The following is a 22,834-nucleotide window of genomic DNA, read 5'->3' on the forward strand; positions in this document are numbered from 1 at the left end:
CTGAGCTATCTCAGTTTGTTTGCCTATTGGTAGACAGACTAAGAGCATCCATCTCTAATGGGCAATGAGACAGACAAGTGCTCAGGTAAGTTTTTCTCACCAGTCCCTCTTTCAGCCACATCAGAGCTGCACTGGCCAGGCCCAGATCACTTGCTTAATTAACTGTGTCCGTGGGAGGAGCCAAGACTTCTGAGGGGCTTATAATGCAGACCCTTCTCTTTTTTCTGCTACGTAGCCCAGGGTACTCTTGGACTAAATGTGTAGCTCAGGCTGGCCTTAAACTTCGGGAATCTTTTTGTCTCAGCATAAGTGTATAGTTTTTCAAGTCCTCTTTTAAAATGTAAAAATCAGAAACTCATTATTAGAACAGTAACAAACTCTAGTACTTCTCTTTGATGGAATGTTACAACGAAAGTAAAGGAACAGATTGTCTATACCCCAGGTGTGAGAAACAGTAAACACTGTCTAATAAAACTAGGAAATGTAGTCACTATTGTGGTTTGGATGGGACTCCACATGGGCACAAGGATTTTTCTGGATGAGACAAGTTTCTCCTCTTGATTATGGCAATGGGTTCATATGTGCTTACACATCAGGCAAATTACACACATCAAACGTGTGCTATCTAGTATGTTAATTATACCTCAACGGAACTGTTCAAATAGGCAGAGACTAAGACTAAAGCTGAATTTGGAGCTTTATTAGCTAAATCATAAATGCGCTTTGGCAGATTATTTGCAAACTCCTTGTTTCAAGAGCCTCTAAATATGGTACTAATTGCAGTTCTCAAGTACAAGCCTGAATAAAGGAGATGACTTGGAAATACTGACTCCGTTTCCTGATAAGGAAACATCTCTGGATTGTCGTTTCGAGACTCAAACTGTCTTGAAGATACCTAGGTTCAAATGCTCGTTTCCTTTCTCCTACAATCCACGTAGCCTGTGAACGGTTTCTATCTCTTTAAGCCGTGAAGAGATGGTGGGTAAGCAGGCACGTAGGCTTGCAGCCCTCTCAATAGTGCAGGGAGCTCCTGCGAGGGTCCAGCAGCCTGTGTTGTCCCTCTGGCGACCCGTAGCGAGCTGCACGCCCTGAGGCCAGCTCGGCTCCTGATTGGCCGCGTGCCGCCCGCCTGCGCGGCGCCGGCGCGGAAGCTCCTGACCGGTGGTGGCGATGTCTAGCCGGTCCAAGCGGCAGTCTCATGGTTCCACCCGTGGGAAGCGCGAGTCGGAGTCGCGGGGCAGTTCGGGTCGCGTCAAGAAGGAACGAGACCGCGAGCGGGAGCCCGAGGCGGCGAGCTCCCGGGGCAGCCCGGTCCGCGTGAAGCGGGAGGCCGAGCCGAGTGCGCGAGAGGTCCCGGCGCCCGCGCTCCCGGCCGTGCGGGTGAAGCGGGAGCGCGAGGCCGACGAGGACTCGGAGCCCGAGCGGGAGGTGCGAGGTGCGCGGGGCCGGGCCGGGCGCGCCCTCCACCTTCGCCTGCTTGCTTCTCTTCTTTTTCCTTTTGAGACAGGGTCTCAGGAACTTAATGTCATCATGATACATCGCAGCCGCTTCCTGTTATCGAATAGCCCACGAGGGTCAGGTGCTCTGCTGGCATAACTTCACACATGTTCTCTCCTGAGATGCCGGGTCCTGTTGGAATTTCTGGAACAAGGGCGTTCAGTTGAGACCCTTGTGCACCTGACTAAAGAGTTTGTACTAGTACAGTAGTTTGCTTCTCCTGAATTTTGCATAGAGGTTGTTCCATGTTGTTAAGGATATTGATGTAGTGAACAGACTTGGGAGACAGGTCATAGTACTCCGTAGAGCAAAAAGTAGGTAAGTTCACAAGCAGATAGGATCCGCTTCTTTAAGGGCAGGGTTTTTCTCTAAGGAGTCCACTATAGCTCTGCCTCGTCTGGGCTTTTGTGGGACTTGAGTCCAGGAACCAGCAGGGATGTCATTAGTTTTGGCGATTGCTACTGCTTTAATGGGCTCTTTGTTTTGTTCTGATCATGTGCCTTCCGTCAGCGTCTGTGGGGCTACAGCAAGCTTTCCAGTAGGAGTAACTCTCAGAACCATTATAGTTCTTGGACAAATGGTAGATTTAAGGATGTTCAGCATGCTGGAGAGATGGCTCAGTGGTTAAGAGCACTGTCTTTTCTTTCAGACGACCTGAGTTCAAATTTCAGCACCCACAAGGCAGCTCAAAACTGTAACTCCAGTTCCATGGACCTGACACCCTCACACAGACATACATTCGGGCAAACATAAATAAATAAAAAAAAGGGGTGTTCAGCTTATCTTAGTACTTGTGATATATTTTGTAATATCTTTCATGCTTATTTGATATCTAGGTATCATCTACTTATTTGGACAGGGTCTTAAGTAGCCCTGGCTGTTCTGGAGTTTTCTCTGTAGACCTTGAACTCAAAGATTTCATCTATCTTTTTCTCTCAAGGGATAGATAGGATCAATGGTGTACACCACCGTGCATGCTTAGTGCATCTATTTATTTATTCATATGTGTATGCATGTACTGTGGTATACATGTGGAGGTCAGAAGGCAACTTGTGGGAGTCAGTTTCTCTCTTATGTGTGTCTCAGGAATTGAACTCAGGTAGGTAAGTTTGGTGGCAAGCACCTTTACTAAGCCACCTTACTTGCCTGGATTCCTTTATGTAATACGTAAGTTAATCTTTTGTTTGTTATGTATGTAAGCGATCTACTCTCAGCTTTCAACTTTTTTTAATGTCACTACATGAAAAGTGAAAGCTCATCTTAGTGTCAAAATTTCCCATTTCCATGTTTTTTTGTTTTGTTTTGCTTTTTTTGTACCTGTGATTTGAGCAGAGCCTCCTAGCCTCCATTTATGATACTGGCGAGGAGCAAGTCTTGTCCATGCTAGGTAAATGCTCTACTACTGAGTTACATCCCAGCGCAAGTTTCCCATTTTAAAGCCCCTGATTGTTTTCTTCTCAGCAAAGAATGGCCGAGTGGATTCTGAGGACCGGAGGAGCCGTCACTGCCCATACCTGGATACCATTAACAGGTCAGTGATGTAGAGAGGATGAGGACAAGTCTTGGGGGTGTATCTCAGGAGGGGAGCACTTGCTTGACATGTCAGAAGCCCATGGATTAATCGCCAGCACCACACAAACAAATAAAATTTGTAGATTTTGAGACGCAGAATATAGTAGAAATTTTGTCGACAATTCTCTGAACTTCACATTGAACAGCGCAAACTCTCCTCCCATTAAACCTGCCTAGGAGATTGTGCTTCTTGCCATGTGCATCCATGTTGTTCCTTTAAAGTGCCAGAGTGCTTTTTTGTTGTTGTTTTCTTCGTTTTGTTTTTCTGAGACAAGATTTCTTTGTGTAGCTCGGGCTGCCTTTGAACCTTTGCCTTTGGAGTGCTAGGATTAAAGGCTTGTCCCACTGCACCAAGGCTGAATGCATGGGTTTCTTGTGGTGGTGGTGGTGGTGGTGGGTCCCCGTGGGTCCTCCCCCCAACAGAGTTTCTGTGTGTAGCCCTGGCTGTTCTGGAACTCACTCTGTAGACCAGCTGGCCTGGAACTCAGAGATCTGCCTGCCTCTGCCTCCTGGGTGTTGGGATTAAAGGTGTGTGCCACTGTCCCTTCAGCACATGTTGTTTAAGAAGGATGAGCATGCATACACATTAAGAGCTTTTAGCTAATTGTGAATTTTGTTTTTGTTTTTCAAGATGGGGTTTCTCTGTGTTACTGAGCCCTGGCTATCCTGGACTCACTTTGTAGACCAGGCCTAGAACTCAGAGAAATCCTCCTGCCTCTGCCTTCTGAGAACTGGGATGAAAGGTATGTGCCACAATGCCTGACAGAATTTTTTGTGTCTAAAAGGACTCTCCCAGTGCTGTTGGACTCTTTTTATTTTAGTCCTATCTGTTGTTTTTCCTGCAAAGAATGTGACCACAATGGAAAGTTCTTTTTTTGTTTTTAACATCTTACTCTATAGTCCAGGCTGATATAGAACTCTTTAGATAGCTGGATCTGACCTCATATTTGCAGTCTTTCTGACTCAGTCTCCCAAGTGCCAGAATTACAGGAGTGAGCCACTATGAAAAAGTGTGTCATCTATCCACGGGGGGCGTGGAACCAAGATTCCCTCATACATGCCAAAATTTTGCTGTTCAAGTGTTATAAACAGTGGGTTAGTATTCATATGTATTCTAAGCATATCCTCCTGTTACTTTAAATTGTCTTTGAGATTACTGATCCCAAATACAGTGCCAGTGCCGTGTAAAACAGTGGTTATGCTGTCATTTAGGAATAGTGGCCAAAGGGAAAAAAGTCCTTTTATATTTAGTGCAAATTTAACTTGTACCTTTGCCAAATACTGCTCCACAGTTTTTGGAGCTAGTGGAAAAGTGTGTTGTGGGCATTTGTGTTTGATACAGGCACATTGAGCCTGCTTTGGGGTATGCTGGGGAGAGGGATATGGTTTATGGGCTGTTGTCACAGCATTCTCCGTCGGATGTGTGTGTCATTGTGGGATGTAGAGCCAGCACCACCTCACCTGTTATTGTTTTGTGCCCTGTCTCTCAGGAGCGTGCTGGACTTCGACTTTGAGAAGCTCTGCTCTATTTCTCTCTCACATATTAATGCATATGCCTGTCTGGTGTGTGGCAAGTACTTTCAAGGTAAATAAATGGCACGAATGATAAATGAAGTTTGTGATGCTGTCTTTTTTTTTTTTTTTTTGAAAGTATGCTATTATTGGAAACCATCTTTAATAATCCCTCTTTATTCTCAGGAAATTGGAAAATGTTCTCTCCTTGGTCAGGGTTGAGCACCTCTGAAAGGGAGAAAGAGCTACTCTTGTGAAAAAGACTAGCTCTCCAAGTACTGAGTTTCTGAGTTTTTTCATTTTTGTTTTCCTTTCCTCCTCCTCCCTTTTGGTACTGGGCATTGAACGTGGTTCTTAGACATGCTAGGCAAGTATTCTACCACTTAGCCGCATCCCTGGCTTTCCAAGTCTAATGTTTTCTTATCTTTGCTGTTTTGAGATGGCCAGGCTTGCCTTGAACTTAAGCCTTCTCCCCCTGGGCTTTCTCATGCTGGGGTTTGCAGGTGTGCTCCATCACTGTCTCCAGGAATACTTACTTAGTTCTTTTCTGAAAATGTATTATTTTAACTCATTTAGACCAAAAGAATAGTATGTACATTTGTAGTATACTGGTGACATGAAAAAGAGAAGCCATATTCTTTGCTTGTGTAGGGGTCTTATATGAAATCAAGGTTGACACAGAAAACAATCAGAAAATTTCACTAGGCTATAATGATTTCTGTTAGACTTTATAGTAATGAATAAAAATGAGGACAGAAGGTGGTGAAAAATGCTAAGGTTAGTTTTTCTCTACGTTTAATGTTTTGAGACAGTACCTCATTTGGCCTGGAACTCACTGTATTGGCCTAACTGGCTTGAGTGTACCTCAGTTCTCCTGTCTCTTGTCCTCCGAGTGCTAGGATCATAGGTGTTGTCACCATGCCTGTCTCCAGAGTCAGTTTGTAAAGATTTATTACATTTTAAGTTTATTATTTTTAGTATATTTATGTACATATTTGTGAATGCATTTGTATATGTGTGTAGAAGTCAGGACAGTGTGTGGGAGTTAGTTCTCTTTCTATCAGGTGGGTCCCAGGGATCCAACTTAGGTCACTAGGCTTGGTGGCAAATGCCCTTACCTACTGAGCCATCTTGCCATCTCCCCAAGGTAGTGTGTGTGTGTGTGTGTGTGTGTGTGTGTGTGTGTTTAGACAGAGTCTTGATACTTTGGTCTTCATCTCCCTAATGCTGGGAACACAAGTGTGTATTACCATGCCCAGCCTTTATTTTTGTTTTGGGTTAGTATATGAAGTGGGTTTTATATGCATCTTTATACATGTGTGCCATTATACTTTTTTCATTTCTTCTTTATTTTATATTAAAAAAAAATTTTTTTTAAAGACAGGGTTTCTCTGTGCAACAGTCTTGGCTGTCCTGGAACTTACTGTTTAGACCAGGCTGGCCTTGAATTCACAGAGATCTGCCTGCCTCTCTCCTGTGCTGGGAATAAAGACATGTGCCACCACGCTTTTTTTTTTTTTTTTTTTTTTTTTTTTTGGAGACAGAGTTTGTCTGTGTAGTAGTGCTCAGTCTCCTGGAACTCACTCTGTAGACCAGATTAGCCTTCAACTCAGGGATCTGCCTGTCTCTGCCTCCCAGAGTACTAGGATTAAAGGTGTATTCTACCACCTGGCCTATTTTCTTCTCTTACTACTCCTCTGAAAAAGGATTTGAATGGGCTAAAGATACTAAAAAGAGTGCTGGAAAGGTGATACAGACTATTATTTCAGCTTCACAGTAATCCGAGGCAGGATGATAGGAGGGTGGAAAGTTTAAGACATTTTAGGCACTTTAGCAAGACCATGTCTCAAAACGAGAGTCTGGGAGGATACCCTAGTGCTAGAGTGTTTACCTAGAGTACACAGAGCTCTGGGATAATATTAGCACTACTAACCAGTGGAAAACAGAGAGAGAAGCATCATGGGACAGAGGACACAGGCACAGGTTTGTCCTGAACATGGGGAGGTGGAGGTTGAAGACTGAGAACTGATAGCCAGGCAGCTTCCGGATAGGTATATCTGTGTTTTTGTATTATTTATGTACATATCAAATAATTGGCTTTGGATATTCCTAGTTTCTGATACTTATGAAGTTGGTTTATGTGTATACTTTATATTGAAGCTATTTTCCCTAACTTAGGTCTTAATGTTCTTTCTTGTTCTCTTTGTGAAAGAAGTTTATGTGTGGATTAATTTCATGGATGGCATAGGACTTTGTTTCTGCTTTTAACATGTTTTTCACAAAATAATAAAACAAAGAGCAAACTGTGCCTTTCTAGGCCTTTCTCTGATAGCCCTTTCCTTTTCTCCACAGGCCGGGGTTTAAAGTCTCATGCCTACATCCACAGTGTCCAGTTCAGCCACCATGTCTTCCTCAACCTCCACACTCTCAAGTTTTACTGCCTTCCTGACAACTATGAGATCATCGATTCCTCGCTGGAAGATATCACAGTATGTGTCCCAGGTTGTTGGTGTGGGGCACAATGTTTTGTGAGCTCTCCCAAAGATCTCTGTAAAGTACCGTACAAGAGGTCAGGAAAATATCTGGAGAAAGAGTGAAAAAGTGAAATAAATTCTGTGACCAGGAAGATTCCATTCCTGCCCTCTAGTCCTGGGGTCCCCAGAAACCTGGTGCTGACAGGGAAGGAAGTGCTCCATTCTTGAGCTAGATACAAATGATAGCTCACTGGGGACTGGGGTCCTGCTGTCTTCATAGTCCTAAGGATCCTGTGGTTTCTGACAGTCATTGATCATCGAGTTGAGTAGTTGTAGGGCTGAAGACAGACCTGGAATTCAGTGATTTGGGGTTTGCAGATAAGCACTCAGGAGGACTTGCTTTTTTACCTTGGTCTTCATCCCTCCTGGCTGGAGCCTAAGGGTGTGTAATGACACATTTATGACCAGGGCATTTTATTTTTGGTAGAAATTGCTGTTCTGGACATGTCTTGTGAATTCTATTTACAACAACCTAAGAGGGTTTTTGTTTTGTTTGTTTTGTTTTGTTTTTTGCTTGGCAGTATGTGTTGAAACCTACTTTCACAAAGCAGCAAATTGCAAACTTAGACAAGCAAGCCAAATTGTCCCGGGCATATGATGGAACCACTTACCTGCCAGGGATCGTGGGACTGAACAACATAAAAGCCAACGACTATGCAAATGCTGTGCTCCAGGTAGGATCAAGAAAGAACACTGGGGAGGAGAGAGTAACTGAAAGCAGTTTGAGGTGGTCAGGAAATCACTGCCTTCTCAGAGTGCAGTCAGGCCTGTCTGAAGACTACTTCAACAGCTAGCCCAACACTCCTTTCTGTGCAAGAGGGTGGCTCCCACATGCTGAGGGATTCTCAGCCTTGGGTTTATGGCTCCTGCAGTTGTAGGTCATCAGAGTTGGACTCTGTTACTAGGCAGTGCCAAAATGAATCACATGGGTTGCTTTTCTGTTTCTTTTCCTCTCTTTCTCCCTCCGTCCCTCCTTTCTTCCTTCCTCTATATATATATGTACTATGTAGGTTTGTGCATGTGTGAGTGCAGGTACCTGTGGAGTCCAGAGGAAGATGTTGGATTCCCTGGAGCTAGAGTTAGAGGCAGTTCTGCCATGCCGGACATGGGTCCTGAGGGTCCCCTGCAAGAGCAGGATGTACTCTGAATTGCTGAGCCATCTCTCCAGCCCTGAATATATTTTTTAATGACTTTTTATGGCTTTGTTTGCTTTCGTTTATTTGTTTGGTTGCTCTTTGATTTTTTTGTTTGTTTTTTTGCTGGGGTTTTGCTCTGTATCCCAGGATAGACTGTACTTACTACATAGTCCAGTCTGGCTTCAAACTTTTGGTAGTTCTCTTGTCTTCGAGGTGCTGGCATTACAGACCTGAGTCACTGCTTGGCTTTTAAAGTCCTTCCTAGTGTGCACATTCCCTAAGCGTTTGTCAATCTTTAGTTTGTGTGACTCAGTAAAGGAGATTTTACTGAGCTCTGGTGGCATTTTCTGAGGGTCGCTTTCTTTTGGACTTTTTAAGGCCATCATAGGCCTGCCTCAGGCTTTATCTGAATGTTAACTGGAACAGCTTGGTTTTGAGGGGTCCTGCAAGGGGCTTTGTGTTAACTGGAGTGCTTGATTTCCAGGCTCTGTCTAATGTTCCTCCTCTTCGGAACTACTTCCTTGAGGAAGACAATTATAAGAATATCAAGCGTCCTCCGGGGGATATTATGTTTTTGTTGGTCCAGCGTTTTGGAGAGCTGATGAGAAAGCTCTGGAACCCCCGAAACTTCAAGGCACATGTTTCTCCTCATGAGATGCTTCAGGCTGTTGTCCTTTGCAGCAAGAAGACTTTCCAGATCACCAAACAAGGTGAGAAACAAGTCATGCACATCTCTTTGACTTGAGGACAGCATATTAAGACTGGTGAACACATTTATTTCCATTTTGCAGTGACTCTTGATAGGAAGCAAAGGGACATTGGATGGATAGGGGGTTGGGTTCTTCATTCTTTTCTAATCAGTGGGTCCTGTGCAGAGAAACCGAAGAGATTGCAGCTGAATGGATACCCACTCTGTTTCATTTGGCAAAATCATGGTATTGCTTATTGGAAAGCCTGGGCAAGCCCCTGCTGTTATTAAGCAGCGCCCACCTGTGCTGCTGACTTTGTCACGGTCCTTACTGGGTATTCAGGGAACTGTTTTGCTCATTCTCATCTCTCAGAGCCCAGTTCTAACTGCCACTGACTAAAGTCCCCACTTACTCTTAGTAGCCAGACCATCCGCAGTACCACATCCCATCCATCTGTTCATTCTGTATTCTTTTTTTATTTTTGTTTTTATACAAGGATTCACTCTAGAGCCCTGACTGGCCTGGAGCTCACTGTGTGGACTAGGCTAGTCTCAAACTCAGGGATCTGCCTGTCTCTGACTTCCCAGTGCTGTGTTATCCTATACTTTTCTTGCTTGCTAAGTTTTAGAGTTGTAGGGATGAGGAATGTAATAATTTTCTTCCATGAGCTCCCCAGCTAATGGAGAGGTGATTATATAGGAAGGAAATCATAGGGTATTAGTGCTATAAGAGGAAGCCGCGGCTCCAACACCTGGGAGCATGGAGTAAAGACCTATGGGAATAGTCCTGGGTGTTAGGTAGAAGGGGAAGAGGGGCTTGGTAATGATAGGCATGCCAGTTAGGCAGGCATGGTAGTGCCAGTGTATAGTTTGGGGTGTTCAGAAGTGTCAGGCACAGAAGGTAAGTAGTCACAGCTTGGATTTCAGTGTCAGTGAGGAGCCAGGGGTAGCTAGGAAGGAGAGTTTTTTCAGTTTATGTGTCTTTGTAAGGACATTGAATTTTAGCTTAACAAGGTTGAGACTCAGTTGATGCTTACAAAAGTAAAGTCAGATCTGTGTTTATGAAACGTTATTCCTAGCTGGTGGTTCATTCATATAATCCCAGCACCTACTAGGTGGAGACAGTAGTTCAAGTTCATCCTTAGCTACAGTGAGATTTTTCTCCCAAATCCAAAAACAAAATAAAAACTTCATTACTCTAGTAGAGGAATGACTTACATAGAAGGAAAGCTTGCTTTCTTTAAAATGGTATTAATTTATGCGTGTAAATGTTTTACCTGTATATATAAGTCTGAATACTATATGCATGCCTGGTACTTGAGGCCAGAAGAGTGTGTCAAATTTCCCACAAACTGGAATTACAGACGGTTGTTGCCATGTGGGTGCTGGGAAACAAAACTGGGTTCCCCTGAAAGAGTAGCAAGTGCTCTAAAGTGATGAACCATCCGGCCAGCCACCTCCACTCCACACAAGGCGGGGTCTCATTATTCAGCCCTGGCTGTTCTGGAACTTGCTATGTAGACCAGAAAGGCCTGGGACTTACAGAGAGCCACCTGCCTCTGCATCCTATGTACTGGAAATAAAGGCATGTGCCACCCTGCTTGTCTAGCAGTGACTTTAAGATTCTCAGGTACTTAAGTAAAGGCTCACTAGGGGTTGGTAAGGCAAGTAGATAAGAAGCTGAGGCTCTTGGGAGTTTAGGTATTGGGGGTAACAGAGAGTAAGATACACTTGGAAATGGACAGTGTATGTTGATCAGAACCCCATGATTTATTCCCAAATGAGCAGAAGTTACTAAGCCATTTGAGCATGATGTTTCATAGTTTGCAACAAAGTCAGTCACACCGTAATCTTCTGAACAGGGAAACAACTGTTAGAACCATCATATTCCAACATCTAGATTCATAAAGTTATTCTGTTTCTGGACCAACTCTGTGAGGTCACAGTTTTGTTTTGATTTTTTTTTTAAGATTTATTTTTGTATTGGGGGGGTGTTAGGTGTGTATTTGTGCAGGTGTCCATAGATTCTAGAAGATGGTGTTAGATCCCCTAAAGCGGAGTCACAGGCTCCTGTGAGCTGTCCACTGCAGATGCTAGGATCTGAACTCAGGTCCTCTGTGCAAGCAATGAGCTTTCCTACATTTTTATGTCAAGGTTACAACATAACATATTTTTGTGGAGAAACTTATTTTGTGTGCCATGGATGGTTGTATCTGTCAGCCTTCCCTTTAGCTTTTGGCAGTTTTGTAAAGATAAAGCATGATTGGTTAGAGTGTTGCAGAAAGTCTTAACCCTAAGAATAAACTTCCACTTACTAGTTTCTTCTTTCATAGCCACAGTTTGTGTTGTCAGTTAAGCACGCTTTACCCAGTGTCCGAGACCTATATTGTCAGTTGCCTAGATGTATGTGGGGTGTACAGAGAAGTTCTTGTATGGCCACTGTAATTAGAGCATATTGTGGAGGAAAGTAATTTTGTAGGGTTGTCAGGCCTTTGGAGTTAGGGAGACAAAGAAGAGTGTACAGTCTTACAGGTTTTTAACTAGAGAGTAGAGGGGAAGTAAGTGGAGACAGACATTGGTTAGAACATAGCCAGTATCCCAGAAATACTTGAGGGGTAGGCACTTCTTAGGCACTCTTGTCATGAGCTAGGAATGTTGCTTGTTCCCAGAATCCTTTCCTTTACAGTGTTGTTGATGCCTTTTTAGTACTAGCACTAGAAGACATCTTCCTGAGACAAGAGTCTTTGTAAGAGTCTTTGGAAGTCGGAGCTACTCTGGAGAAGTGGATGTTACAGGTCTTCATTCATTGTTCTCACAGGGTGATGAGATACATACTGGGACAAAATGACAGGGTCATCAAAGTGCCTTGAGAGAGAGAGAAAAGGCTGAAGAGTGAGCTTGACCTTAAGGAATGCAGGTGTTTGTGGTCAGGCAGAGGAGGATGTGCAGGGTGTGTGTGGAGAGGATAAGGAGGCCAGCCAGTGCGTGGTGGGCTCCTTTCCTGCTCTGAGCTTCAACATTCCTCTCTTCCTTTTTCCCAGGGGATGGAGTTGACTTCCTGTCTTGGTTTCTGAATGCTCTGCACTCAGCTCTGGGCGGCACCAAGAAGAAGAAAAAGAGTAAGTTTAAAAAAAAAAAAAAATGCAGCTTCTTTCCTTTTCATTCTTAGCTTTTTTCCTTTTCTTTCTTTCTTTCTTTCTTTTTTTTTTTTTTTTTTTGAGGCAGGTGGAAGTTAGTATATATTATACTGCCTCCCTCATTTTGAGACAAAGTCTTGCTAGAGCCCAAGCCATCCTGGAACTCAAGTTCTTCCTGTCTCAGTTTCCTCCATACTGGAATGACTTTGAACTCTTGATCCTTCTGCTTCTACCTCCCAAATACTGGGATCACAGGCATGTGCCATTAGACTGTACTAGGCCCAAACAGACCTTGCTCTGGGGGTTTTGTTAAAATATGATTATATTCTCAGTTTATTGTTTTCCTATTTTGTTTTGTTGTTGTTTTATTCCAAGCCTAGCCTAGACTAGCTTGGAATTTGTGATCCTCATAACTAAGCCTCCCAAATATTGAGATTACAAATCTACTCCACTATGCTTGGCCCAGTGGTGTGGAAGATACTGTGTTAAGTGAAGTAAGCCAGACAGAAGTCATGACTGTGTTGTCACTGCAGAAGTGATCTTCTAGCACCTATGAGTAGAATCCTGGTTACAAGCAGCCTGGCTGGCTGGGCTTAAATAGAGGAGTTGGCAGGAAGAGGCGCTCTCGGTGTTCTTTTACACAGTAGGGTAATGGTGATTTGCAGCCACTGACTGTATGTATACTTCGGTATAGCTGCTAGAGAGGATTTTGAGTGTTTTGAGTACAGGGAATGAGGATTTTGAGTGTTTTGAGTACAGGGAATGATAAATGTATGCCAGTTAGCCTCAGCTGGTCCTTATTGCACTCCGTAGGCATTTCTTGAAATTGCACTCTGTTCCGTTAATAGATACAGTTTTGTCTATCAGTTAAACCCCTTCACCTCCTACTAATGTTGGGATTACAAGCATGGACACTGTGCTCAGATTAAAGTGTTTATTTCCTCAGTGCCTGCATGAGTTCATGTATGCCACATGCGCAGTACAAGAGCCCTAGGAGGTCTGAGGGTGTCAGAAGCCTGGGTGAACCATGTGATGTGGCTCCTAGGAACTGAACCCTGGGTCTTCTGCAAGAGCAGGATGTGTGCTTAACTGTTGGGCCATCTCTCCAGACCAAATCAAGGCTTATTTTGTTTTTGAGAGAGGGTTTCTGTCTAGTCCTGGCTGTCCTGGAACTGCTTCTGTAGGCCAGACTGGCTTCAAACTCACACAGATTACCTGCCTTGCCTCCCAACTGCTGAGATTAAAGATAAGTACAACTACGCATTGGCGAAAGCATTTTTACGATTCGGAAATGGATATATTATGCCCTAGAAATCCTGACGCATTTTGAAATGGAAAATGGGGACATTGTGTTCCAGACCCTTAGATTCCTACCAGTGCTGAGCTGAATGTTAGAGCAGACCTAACTGTACTTGGAGGCACAAATTCAGCCTCCTGGAGTCGTAGACAGAAGGCCCTCTGACCTTCAGCCTCTTGTGCTCTCTTTCTCTCTTCAATTTGTGTGTGTGTGTATGTGTGTGTCTTTGTCTTTAAGTTGTGTAAGTTAGTCATTCATTTCAAATGCACATTTTCCCCCATCATGACCTAGCCCCAATGGTCAAAGAGATATAATGTAATTACTTAGAAAAATCATTATACAGGTACTATGATGATAGATGTTATAAAGCAAAGCTTCTGTGCCTAGGGAGAGCTTGAGTCTTACACTAGGGGATTCTTGGAGTGTGTTCTTGACATGCTTTCTTTTTTTTTGTTTTGTTTTTATTTTATTCTTATTAATTACAGTTTATTCTCTTTGTATCCCAGCTGTAGCCCTCTCCCCTATCCCCTTGTTTTTGTATTTTTCCTTTTTTTGTTTTGTTTTTTGTTTTTTAGGGACAGGGTTTCTCTGTATAGCCTTGGCTATCCTCGGATTCACTCTGTAGACCAGGCTGGTCACAAACTCAGAGATACCTGCCTGTCTGTGCCTCCCAGGTGTTGGGATTAAAGGTATACACCACCACTGCCCGGCTCTTGATGTGTTTTCTGGCCTCACAAACTTTGTATTTTGCTTTCTGTTTGAACAGCCATTGTGACCGATGTTTTCCAGGGGTCAATGAGAATTTTCACCAAAAAGCTTCCTCATCCTGATCTGGTGAGTGTTCAGAACAGAATTTTAGCCTGATATATGCTACCTCAGGGGCTTGGGGAAACAAGAGCATAGAGAGTGGACAGAGTGAATCCCACAAGGAAGTTTAACAAAGCACTTGCTGAGGGTCAATTCTGGGCTCACAGTGACAGTGTGCTGTGTTTGTGGTTGGCTGAAGTGATCTGACCCCTCAGTGATACTTGTTTGCTTTCCAGAAGGCTCAGCTGATCATCTTGTGTAATCTGAGAACTTTTTAAATAGTCTGGTATATAAATAAAACTTCTCAGAAGGTGGAAAGCAATTAGTTTTTTCTTTATAAGTTGGTGCATAAAGTAATGGGTTTGACTGTGGTGTTTATAAGCACGTGTCATTATACTTGGTTCTAATTAATTGCCTCTTCTGTTGCTCTCGCCTCTTCCCAATGCCCTCTTCCTGGCAGGTGTCTTCTCCACAAATAGTTCCGCCTTTTGCTTCATGTTACATGTGTTCCACTACCCTTTCTTCCCATCCTGAAGGGCTCCTCCTGCCCGATGATCCCCTTTCTGGTCATCCATGATTACATGCATGCACACACATGCCATGGTGGTGGTTCTGGGTACAGCTCTCTGGGCTGTATTCTGGGCTAGGGAAGGTGTGAGCAAGTGTCATGTCCTCTGAGAGTTTGTGCCATGCTCACACTCCTTTCCTCTTCAATGGTCTCATGCATTTCTAGCCAGCAGAAGAGAAAGAGCAGCTGCTCCATAATGATGAGTACCAGGAGACTATGGTGGAGTCCACATTCATGTACCTGACGCTGGACCTTCCCACGGCTCCACTCTATAAGGATGAGAAGGAGCAGCTCATAATCCCCCAGGTGCCACTCTTCAACATCCTGGCCAAGTTCAACGGCATCACTGAGAAGGTAGCCAAGTTACCACCCTTGCCCTGCTCTCCTGCTTTGCTTTTTGACTGTATCATCATTTTTGCAGAGTTGATAACAAGGCCTCAGAAGTGCAAGGCAGGTACTCTACAGACAAGTTACTCTACAGCCTCTTGCCTTTTTATACTTCAGAGCAGCACATAAATAGCATATACTCTTAAGTGTATTGTCTTTTTCCAGTCTTCCAGCCTCTCTGGTGTTTAACTCTTAACCTTCTTACATGGCTGATGCCTTCCTCTGAGTAGAGAAAGGTGGAGAATTTAGATGTTTGGAAATAATAAATAAAGAAATCTCATGTTATTCTGTTTTGTTTTTTGAGATAAGGGCTCATCTAGCCAGGTTAGCCTAGAACTTGCTGTATAGCCAGACCAGCCTTGAACTCCTGATTCTCCTTCCTCTACTCAAGTGCAGCCTTACAAGGGTGGACCACTACTTCCAGTAAAGAATTATTTATTTTACATATATGAGTGCTCTCTCTGTAGGTCACTTGCATGCCAGAAGCGGGCCATCAGATGCCAGTATAGGTAGTTGTGAGTCACCGTATGGTTGCCGGGAGTTGAACTAAACACCCATACACACAAATGTGAAAGCAAAGCAGCTCCTGCTCACCAACTTTAAGCCCTTTGTGCTAGGCAGGTGCCCTGGCCCTTCCCTTTGTCCTTAGACCTTACAGAGTGAGCTTACAGGACATGTGACCTGCTAGACTACTTACACAAGCCTTGAGATTGTTTCTCAGCTGTGTGCTTTGGTTGCCGGTTTGTGCTTTGGTTGAGACAGAGCAGTGCCTTCTGTGTGCTGAGCACAGGCTTTTCCACAGAGCTACACTCCAGCCCAGGTCTTAGGACCTTTGAGACGGTAGGGTGAGAAGTTGTTAGTACTGTCGTTGGAACACTGAGAGTGCCGCACTGTTGCTAAATCAAGGGTTTGTTCTCCATTTTGAATAAAGTCACGTCTGCTTTGATCTGACTTTTTAAATTTAATAGTTTTGTTCATTTTTTTCATCAGATAGTTTTGTGTTTACTTGAGCTCACATAGCAGTGGTATTAGTTTCAACAATGTGATCATATACTGGTGGAAACAGCATCTTACTCAGTGTTTGCCACGCTGCTAATCTTAGCTCTTTTGTGATTTCTGGGACTAGGTGTCTTTTGAAGTTATGTGTGATGCAGAGTTATGCTTAAAAACCAGAACAAAGCTCAGGACCCCTCTCTGGTACCTACTGAGTGCTGGCAATGACGTCATCAAATTGTCTTTCTAGGAATACAAGACTTACAAGGAGAACTTCCTGAAGCGCTTCCAGCTCACCAAGCTGCCTCCATACCTAATCTTTTGCATCAAGAGGTTTACTAAGAACAACTTCTTTGTGGAGAAGAACCCAACAATTGTCAACTTCCCCATCACGTGTGTATCATCCTGCTTCACTGTGGGGGTCCCCAACTCTTAGGTAGCTCAGGCTGTCCTTGAACTTGACAAATAATCTTGAACTCCTGAAACTCCTGCTTTAGCCTCTCAAGTCTGCAGCTGCCACGTCTGCCAGGAGTCTACATGTCTTTCCCCATTGTTTCTTTTGAACTGGCTTGGTTGGCAATTGCAAGAAACAGCTTCCTATATTGTAGACATTAAGGGGTTTGCTGGAAGGATGCATATATTTCAGGGTCCCCAAAGGTGGATGTTTACCTAGATGCAGCTGTTAGTTTATTTACTTATTTGAGATACAGACTCTAGCAGCCCACACTGGCTTTGAAGTCACTCTGTAATCCAAGATGGCCTTGAACTTTAATTCTCCTGCCTCCTACCTCCCAAGTTCTATAATTACAAGCATGTGACAGCACACTGTCATAAATTACATATTTTAATATGGGACCTTTTAATTTACCTGTAGTTGAGTTTTCATGACTATTTTGAAGGAGCTGGAAGGTGTTTTTATTTGGCTGCTTTCTAATTCGGGAAGACCCACTACGGTAGACCATTGGCTTTCAGCTCTAAAGAGCCAGTGGTTTAATTTTTTTGTTTTTGTTTTTTGAGACAGGGTTTCTCAGTGTAGCTTGGCTTTCCCGGGCTCTCTTTATAGACCAGGCTGACCTTGAACTCACAGATCTGCCTGCCTCTGCCTTCCTGAGTGCTGGGATTAAAGGTATATGCCACCACACCCAGCAAGTTTTAACTTTTTAATTAAATTTAAAAAATTATTTTATGTATGGATATTTTTGCCTGCATGTATTCTGTATCATATGCATGCCTGGTACCCACAGAGGCCAGAAGAGGGCATTAAATTCCCTGGAACTGGAGTTAGAGACTCTTGTGAGCCCATATGTGGGATCTAGGAATCAAACCATAGTCTTCTGGAAGAGCAGCCAGTGCTCTTAACTGCTGAGCCCTCTCTCCAGCTCTAAGAGACAGTGTTTACATGGTGCGGAGGAGAATGTGGAGAAGCCTCTTGGCAGGCTGACAAGTGGGTGTGTCAGCATGTGTGGGTGCTGAGGTTAGAGGAAGAAGGTGTCTGAGGCAGCCTGGCAGGAAGACGGCTTTAGATGAGCATTTGATGTTTATCTTGGGAATGTCCAGAGTATGTCCCGTTTTCCTATTGACAGGGAAGTCTCACAGTTTGTCTCTATAACAGGAGTTTGGGGCAAGAGTGGACAGGTGCTACCTCTTCCTCCCGTCTCCTTTTACTTTCTAGTCCCCCAAACCACCAGTTTAAAATGTTTCCAGTTCTTAGTTCTGTATAGTCTGAAGATGTTAGGCTAGGGAGATAGCTCGGTGGGTTAAGTGCACTCCGGGCTGGAAGACTTAGATTCAGTGAGTCCTAAGGCTCCTTCCAGGTAGATGGTGAAGAGAGAGGTGTCCTGGGGAATCCTCTCCTCCTAATGACTAGAGACTGGACCCAGGCATCCCATATGCTGGGCACTGTATCACTGAGCTTCATCTGAATTTTATCTAAATTTTGGAGAACTTGCTATGAAAGTCAGACGTGTCCCCTGTCTCAGCATCCTCAAGCTGGGATTGTAAGTGTGGCACCTGCCATGCAGGAGAATTTCTTACTGAGGAATATGAGAGACTTTCTTATCTTACCTGCATGTGGGTCTATTCACCGTGTGCGTGTAGAGCCCATGGAGGTCAGAAGAGGACTTTGGATCCTCTGGAACTGGAATTAGGATGATTGTGAGCCTTCTTGTGGGTGCTGGGCATTGAATCTGGATCTTCTAGCAGCCAGTGTTCTTAAGTGCCGAGCCATCTCTTTCTAGCCCCACTGTGTGGTCAGTGTACAGTGTATGCCAGTGTATGGGCCAAGGGGGCCTGAAATCACTAGAGAATGTCTTTGAACCCCTGGCTCAGTGAGAGACCTTCTCTAAAATGTAAGAAAGAACGAAATTGAGAAAGGCAGCACGTGTTGATCTCTCTCCCTCTACAGGCATTTCCATCCATCTGCACGTGCACGCAAGTACATGCCCCACACAATGAAATGGAAGGCAGCTCGCACTCTGGATCCACTTTGTCTTCAGTGCTGGTGCCCCAGTTAGATACCTTGAATAAACTCCCATTCTTGCCTCTGCTACCTGTGTGGGCTATGCTGCTTGTAATTATTTTCCTCTAACTTCACTGAGAGAAAATGAAAGAAGTGAGGTCTTTAAAATAAGAAAGAAAACTGATGGTTTGCCTGGTCTTAAGGTTAGGCGGTCACAGTGAGGACATACCATGTGGTCAGTCTTCTTCCTGTAGGGCGCCTAAGGGCAGAGGGCAGGTGGTGCCTGAACCCTGGAGCTGCAAGGCTCACAGGTAGGCTGTGAGCATCCCTAGCTGCCTCAGCGCATCCTCAGGACCGGCAGCGGAGATGCATTCCTCCTGTAACCTGCTTAAATTCACAGCTATCATGTGACAGTCAAGATTCCCATTCAAATCCAGATTAGCAGAGATTCTGCACCATTTCCTAGACATGCTTCTAAAGGGTCTTTTCCTGATACCTGTTGTCACTGTTGGAAAATGTGAATTCAGCTCACTGGAACTTTTGTGGTACAAACTTTCCCATAGCCAGGATCCTAAAGCAGCAGGCAACTGCTCTGTGGTTCAGCCATAGTCTGATGTTCTGATGTTGTTTTTCTTTATCTCCAGAAATGTGGATCTGAGAGAATACTTATCTGAAGAAGTCCAGGCAGTCCACAAGAACACCACCTATGATCTCATTGCCAACATCGTGCATGATGGCAAGCCCTCGGAGGGCTCCTACAGGATCCATGTGCTTCATCATGTGAGTGGCCTGACCGCCTGGCACACAGCTGCAAAATAAGTGTTGTTTCTGTGGTGTCTTTGAGTTTGCCCTTTGGGGCCTGGCTTCAGAACTCTGTATGTAATGGAGGCAATGGCTTTGGTTTTATCTTAATGCTAGATACCCCTTGGAGCTTTCTGTAAGTTCTGATGGCTGCCTCTGCCCCGCCCAGTTATAGTAGACATTGGTTTCAGCTGGAGTAGAGGCAAGGTATGCAGCCACAGAGCATACAGTGCTGAGTCAGTCTCTGTAACATCCTTACAAACCCAAACAGTGATCGGCATCAGGGGTAATTAGACTGCTTTAGAGTATGTGGATGTATAGTGAGGTGCTTGGTGTTCTGAGGTTCTGGGGAGATTCTGATACCCAGCCAGAGTTGAGAATCTCTGTCCGGGGTCAGAGCCCCACCAGCCAGAAGTGGGGTCCTCAGCCCAGCGTCTGGGGCCTCCTTAAAATGGCAGAATGCCAGGCCCTTGGGACACATTGCATTAGCTTTTTATTATTTAACAAGTCCCTTTGATGTATTTGAAATTGATGTTTGAGAAGCATTGGTTTAGAGATTCTGTCTTTGCTTTTAGTATGTCTTGATTGTTTTTGAGACAAGGTCTCACATTGTAGCCCAGGCTGGCTGAGAACTTGAGGCCGTTCTGCCCTCAGCCTCCCAGGTACTACGATTGCAGGCATTACTACCATGCCTAGCTGAACTCTAAAGTGTTTTAAGGGTTTATCTCAAGCTGAAACAAAAGTGTAGTGTACACAGGATATATTTGCAAACACAGTATTTTAGTGTAGGTTGTTGTAACTTGGTTAGTGTCTCTGGGACTAACAGTTTACTGTCCTTAAAGTGTATCCCTCACACATGAGGAAACCTAGGCTCAGTGTTTGAGGACTTAGGTGGAATCAGTAACATTGGGATTTGTGGCAAGATACTTGGCCTCGGGCCCACGTCCTTAACTGGTCTTAGAATCAGAAAGCGACTTGCTACTGTAGGCCTGCACTTTCTCTATAGTCCCTATGTTTTGAACTTGAGAGTATCTGGAATATATGTAGCATCTGTATCCTGTCATCACAGGGTTTTTTGTTTTTCGTTTTGTGAGGGTGCTGTGTTAATCTAAGAAACCCTTCCCACGCTTGCTCATGGCAGCATGCTGGGAGGTAGTTTGGTTGTGTTGGTATCACTGCTTTGCAGACCAGGAGAAACTGTAGCTGATAGGCAGTGTCCACCAAGATGCCTTGCTTTATTTATTTATTATTATTTCTTTCTTTCTTTTGCTTTCTCTGCGGTGAGGATGTGGAGGAGCAGAATGTCTACTTTAGGTTCTTAGCAGCTAGCGTCATGTGCTTTCTAAGGGTTTGTCTAATTTACCATTTCTGGACAGGAAAAAGACATTTGAAATTGGAGGGCTTCCTCTTTTTCCTCCTGAGTGATCACCTAAATTCCCCTCTAAAGGTCTAGAAGTGGATTTACGAATTTAGCTCAAGTGATAGGGTGCCCAGCGTGCGCAAAACCTTCAGTTTGATTTCAGACACCACATAAACTGGGTGTGGTGGCACACACTTGTAATGCCAGCGCTCCTGGTGAGTCAGAAGTTCAAGGCTCTTCTTGGCTAAAGAGAAAGTGCTAGACTGGGCTATGTGAGGACACCCCTACACACACACACACACAGAGAGAGAGAGAGAGAGAGAGAAAGGAAAGCAAAATGTTTGGGATTTCATTGTACTTCAAGGACTCCACAGAAATTGAGGTTGTCCAAATTGTTCATTGACTCAGGTCTAGCCAACGTCATAAACCACCCTCGAGACTCTTGCTGGTGTTTAGTGGCTGTTCTGCTGTTTCTGTCTCTTGGCTGTAATCACTTTATACCTCCGGTTTGGAGAGTGGGTTAACCCAGCCCTTTATACTTCATGCAGGGGACCGGCAAGTGGTATGAATTACAAGACCTCCAGGTGACTGACATCCTGCCACAGATGATCACGCTGTCTGAGGCCTACATTCAGGTGGGTGTGGGCCACCATAGGAAGTGGAGTTGATGTAGAGTCTTGCTTACAGGCCCCAGTGATTCAGGAGTGTGAGGGGAACAGATTATATGGCTCCAGAATTCAGTCAGATTTTCAGAAAGGAAAATTATGGAAGCCTGTTAGTTGGCAAGTGAGCAAAGAAATGTGTCTGTGACCTTGTGAGTTTAGCAGAGATCTGTAACTTTCGTTCTAGAAGATCAAAGCTGTCTTCTGACCTTTGTGCACATCTTTGTGCATGCATGCAGGCAAAGCACTCACCACATTAAATAATAAATATGAAAAAGAATGGAAGGAAAGCTGAGGGTGTGTGGAAAAATGGACGAGAATATTCTGGAGGGATCTGAATTGGTTTTGGAGAATGGAGCACAGGTATCAGTAGGGTGTCATGTTGTCTGTTGCCTGCTACAGAATAGTTACTTGATGGCGGACTGACCAAAGAGCTCATCACTGTTTCATTCCTGACAGATTTGGAAGAGGCGGGATAATGATGAAACCAACCAGCAAGGGGCTTGAGTGCCTTGTTTGGGGGTTTTGCTCCCAAGGGCTTTGCCTGAAGATGGTAAATAAGAATACCGAAGCTGTTGCTGAACGTGCACGGACTGGAAGATTCCTGCCCCAGCCCAGTTTTAATGAGTTCTGTCTGCATCACCATCAAAGAACTTGTTTGCCTGTTCAGCATCAGCAGGCAGAACACTTACAGATAGATGCTTTGTTTGAATTGCTGCAGATATCAAAGAACGGATAGTTCCTAGGAAACATCAAGTCTTGAGAGTCTAGGAATGAACATGAAGCCAGCAGCACCCTTCTGTCTGTCCTAGGTAGATGGTTTCGTATAGATCCCTTCATCTCCTTGTGGGACTTCTGGAGTGGATTAAATATCCTCCTGGTTTTAAACCAGCCTCTTGTTTTATATACCTCATTTATGCTTGTTAAGATTTTATTCTCCACTCTCGCCTGCAGTTTGCCATCTGTGGGCACCATTCTTGCCTAACTAGAGGGCTGAAGGCTGGTGATTTCAGACTGTGGTGCTGCCATAGAAGGCAGAGAAGTGAAAGAACTAGGGGAGGAAAAACGTGCCTGTAGTAGTGTAGTTCTGAGCAAGTCTCACCCTGGCTGATAGGGAGCCCAAAGCAGAGGTTGAATGGCAGAGGAATTGGCTTTGTCAAGCTCAACCACTGACTCAGTAACAGGAGGACTTGAGGCCTTGGCAGGAGCACTGAAGCAGACCTGAGATGTGGGAAAGCTGGCACTGCAGCAGGCCACTGATCACAGCAGCATCTCTTTGAGTTTCTTTGTTTTTAGACAGTCATGCCATGTATCCCTCTCTAGCCATCCTCCTCTCTCTAACTCTGAGTACTGGGATTACAGACCTCCAGACCCCCTTCAGCAAGTTCAGTTGGCTGGAGAGATGGCTCAGCAGGTAAGAGGCAC

General features: G+C 44.4%; 1 protein-coding gene across 1 annotated transcript; it reads left to right on the forward strand.

Annotated features, from left to right (window-relative positions):
• Positions 1-1,132: 1,132 nt before the first annotated feature.
• Positions 1,133-22,297, forward strand: Usp39 (ubiquitin specific peptidase 39). The gene is made up of 13 exons (XM_055619333.1): positions 1,133-1,435; positions 2,959-3,028; positions 4,560-4,654; positions 6,934-7,070; positions 7,637-7,789; positions 8,736-8,961; positions 11,981-12,058; positions 14,140-14,207; positions 14,914-15,102; positions 16,379-16,521; positions 19,231-19,366; positions 21,296-21,382; positions 21,869-22,297. The coding sequence occupies exons 1-13, from the start codon at positions 1,171-1,173 to the stop codon at positions 21,914-21,916; spliced, it is 1,695 nt and encodes a 564-aa protein (XP_055475308.1). The 5' UTR covers positions 1,133-1,170; the 3' UTR covers positions 21,917-22,297.
• The last annotated feature ends 537 nt before the right edge of the window (positions 22,298-22,834 follow it).

This window comes from Psammomys obesus, unplaced genomic scaffold, assembly GCF_907164565.1.
Source record: "Psammomys obesus unplaced genomic scaffold, mPsaObe1.curated_primary_1811, whole genome shotgun sequence".
In the NCBI taxonomy this organism is placed as follows: Eukaryota; Metazoa; Chordata; class Mammalia; order Rodentia; family Muridae; genus Psammomys; species Psammomys obesus.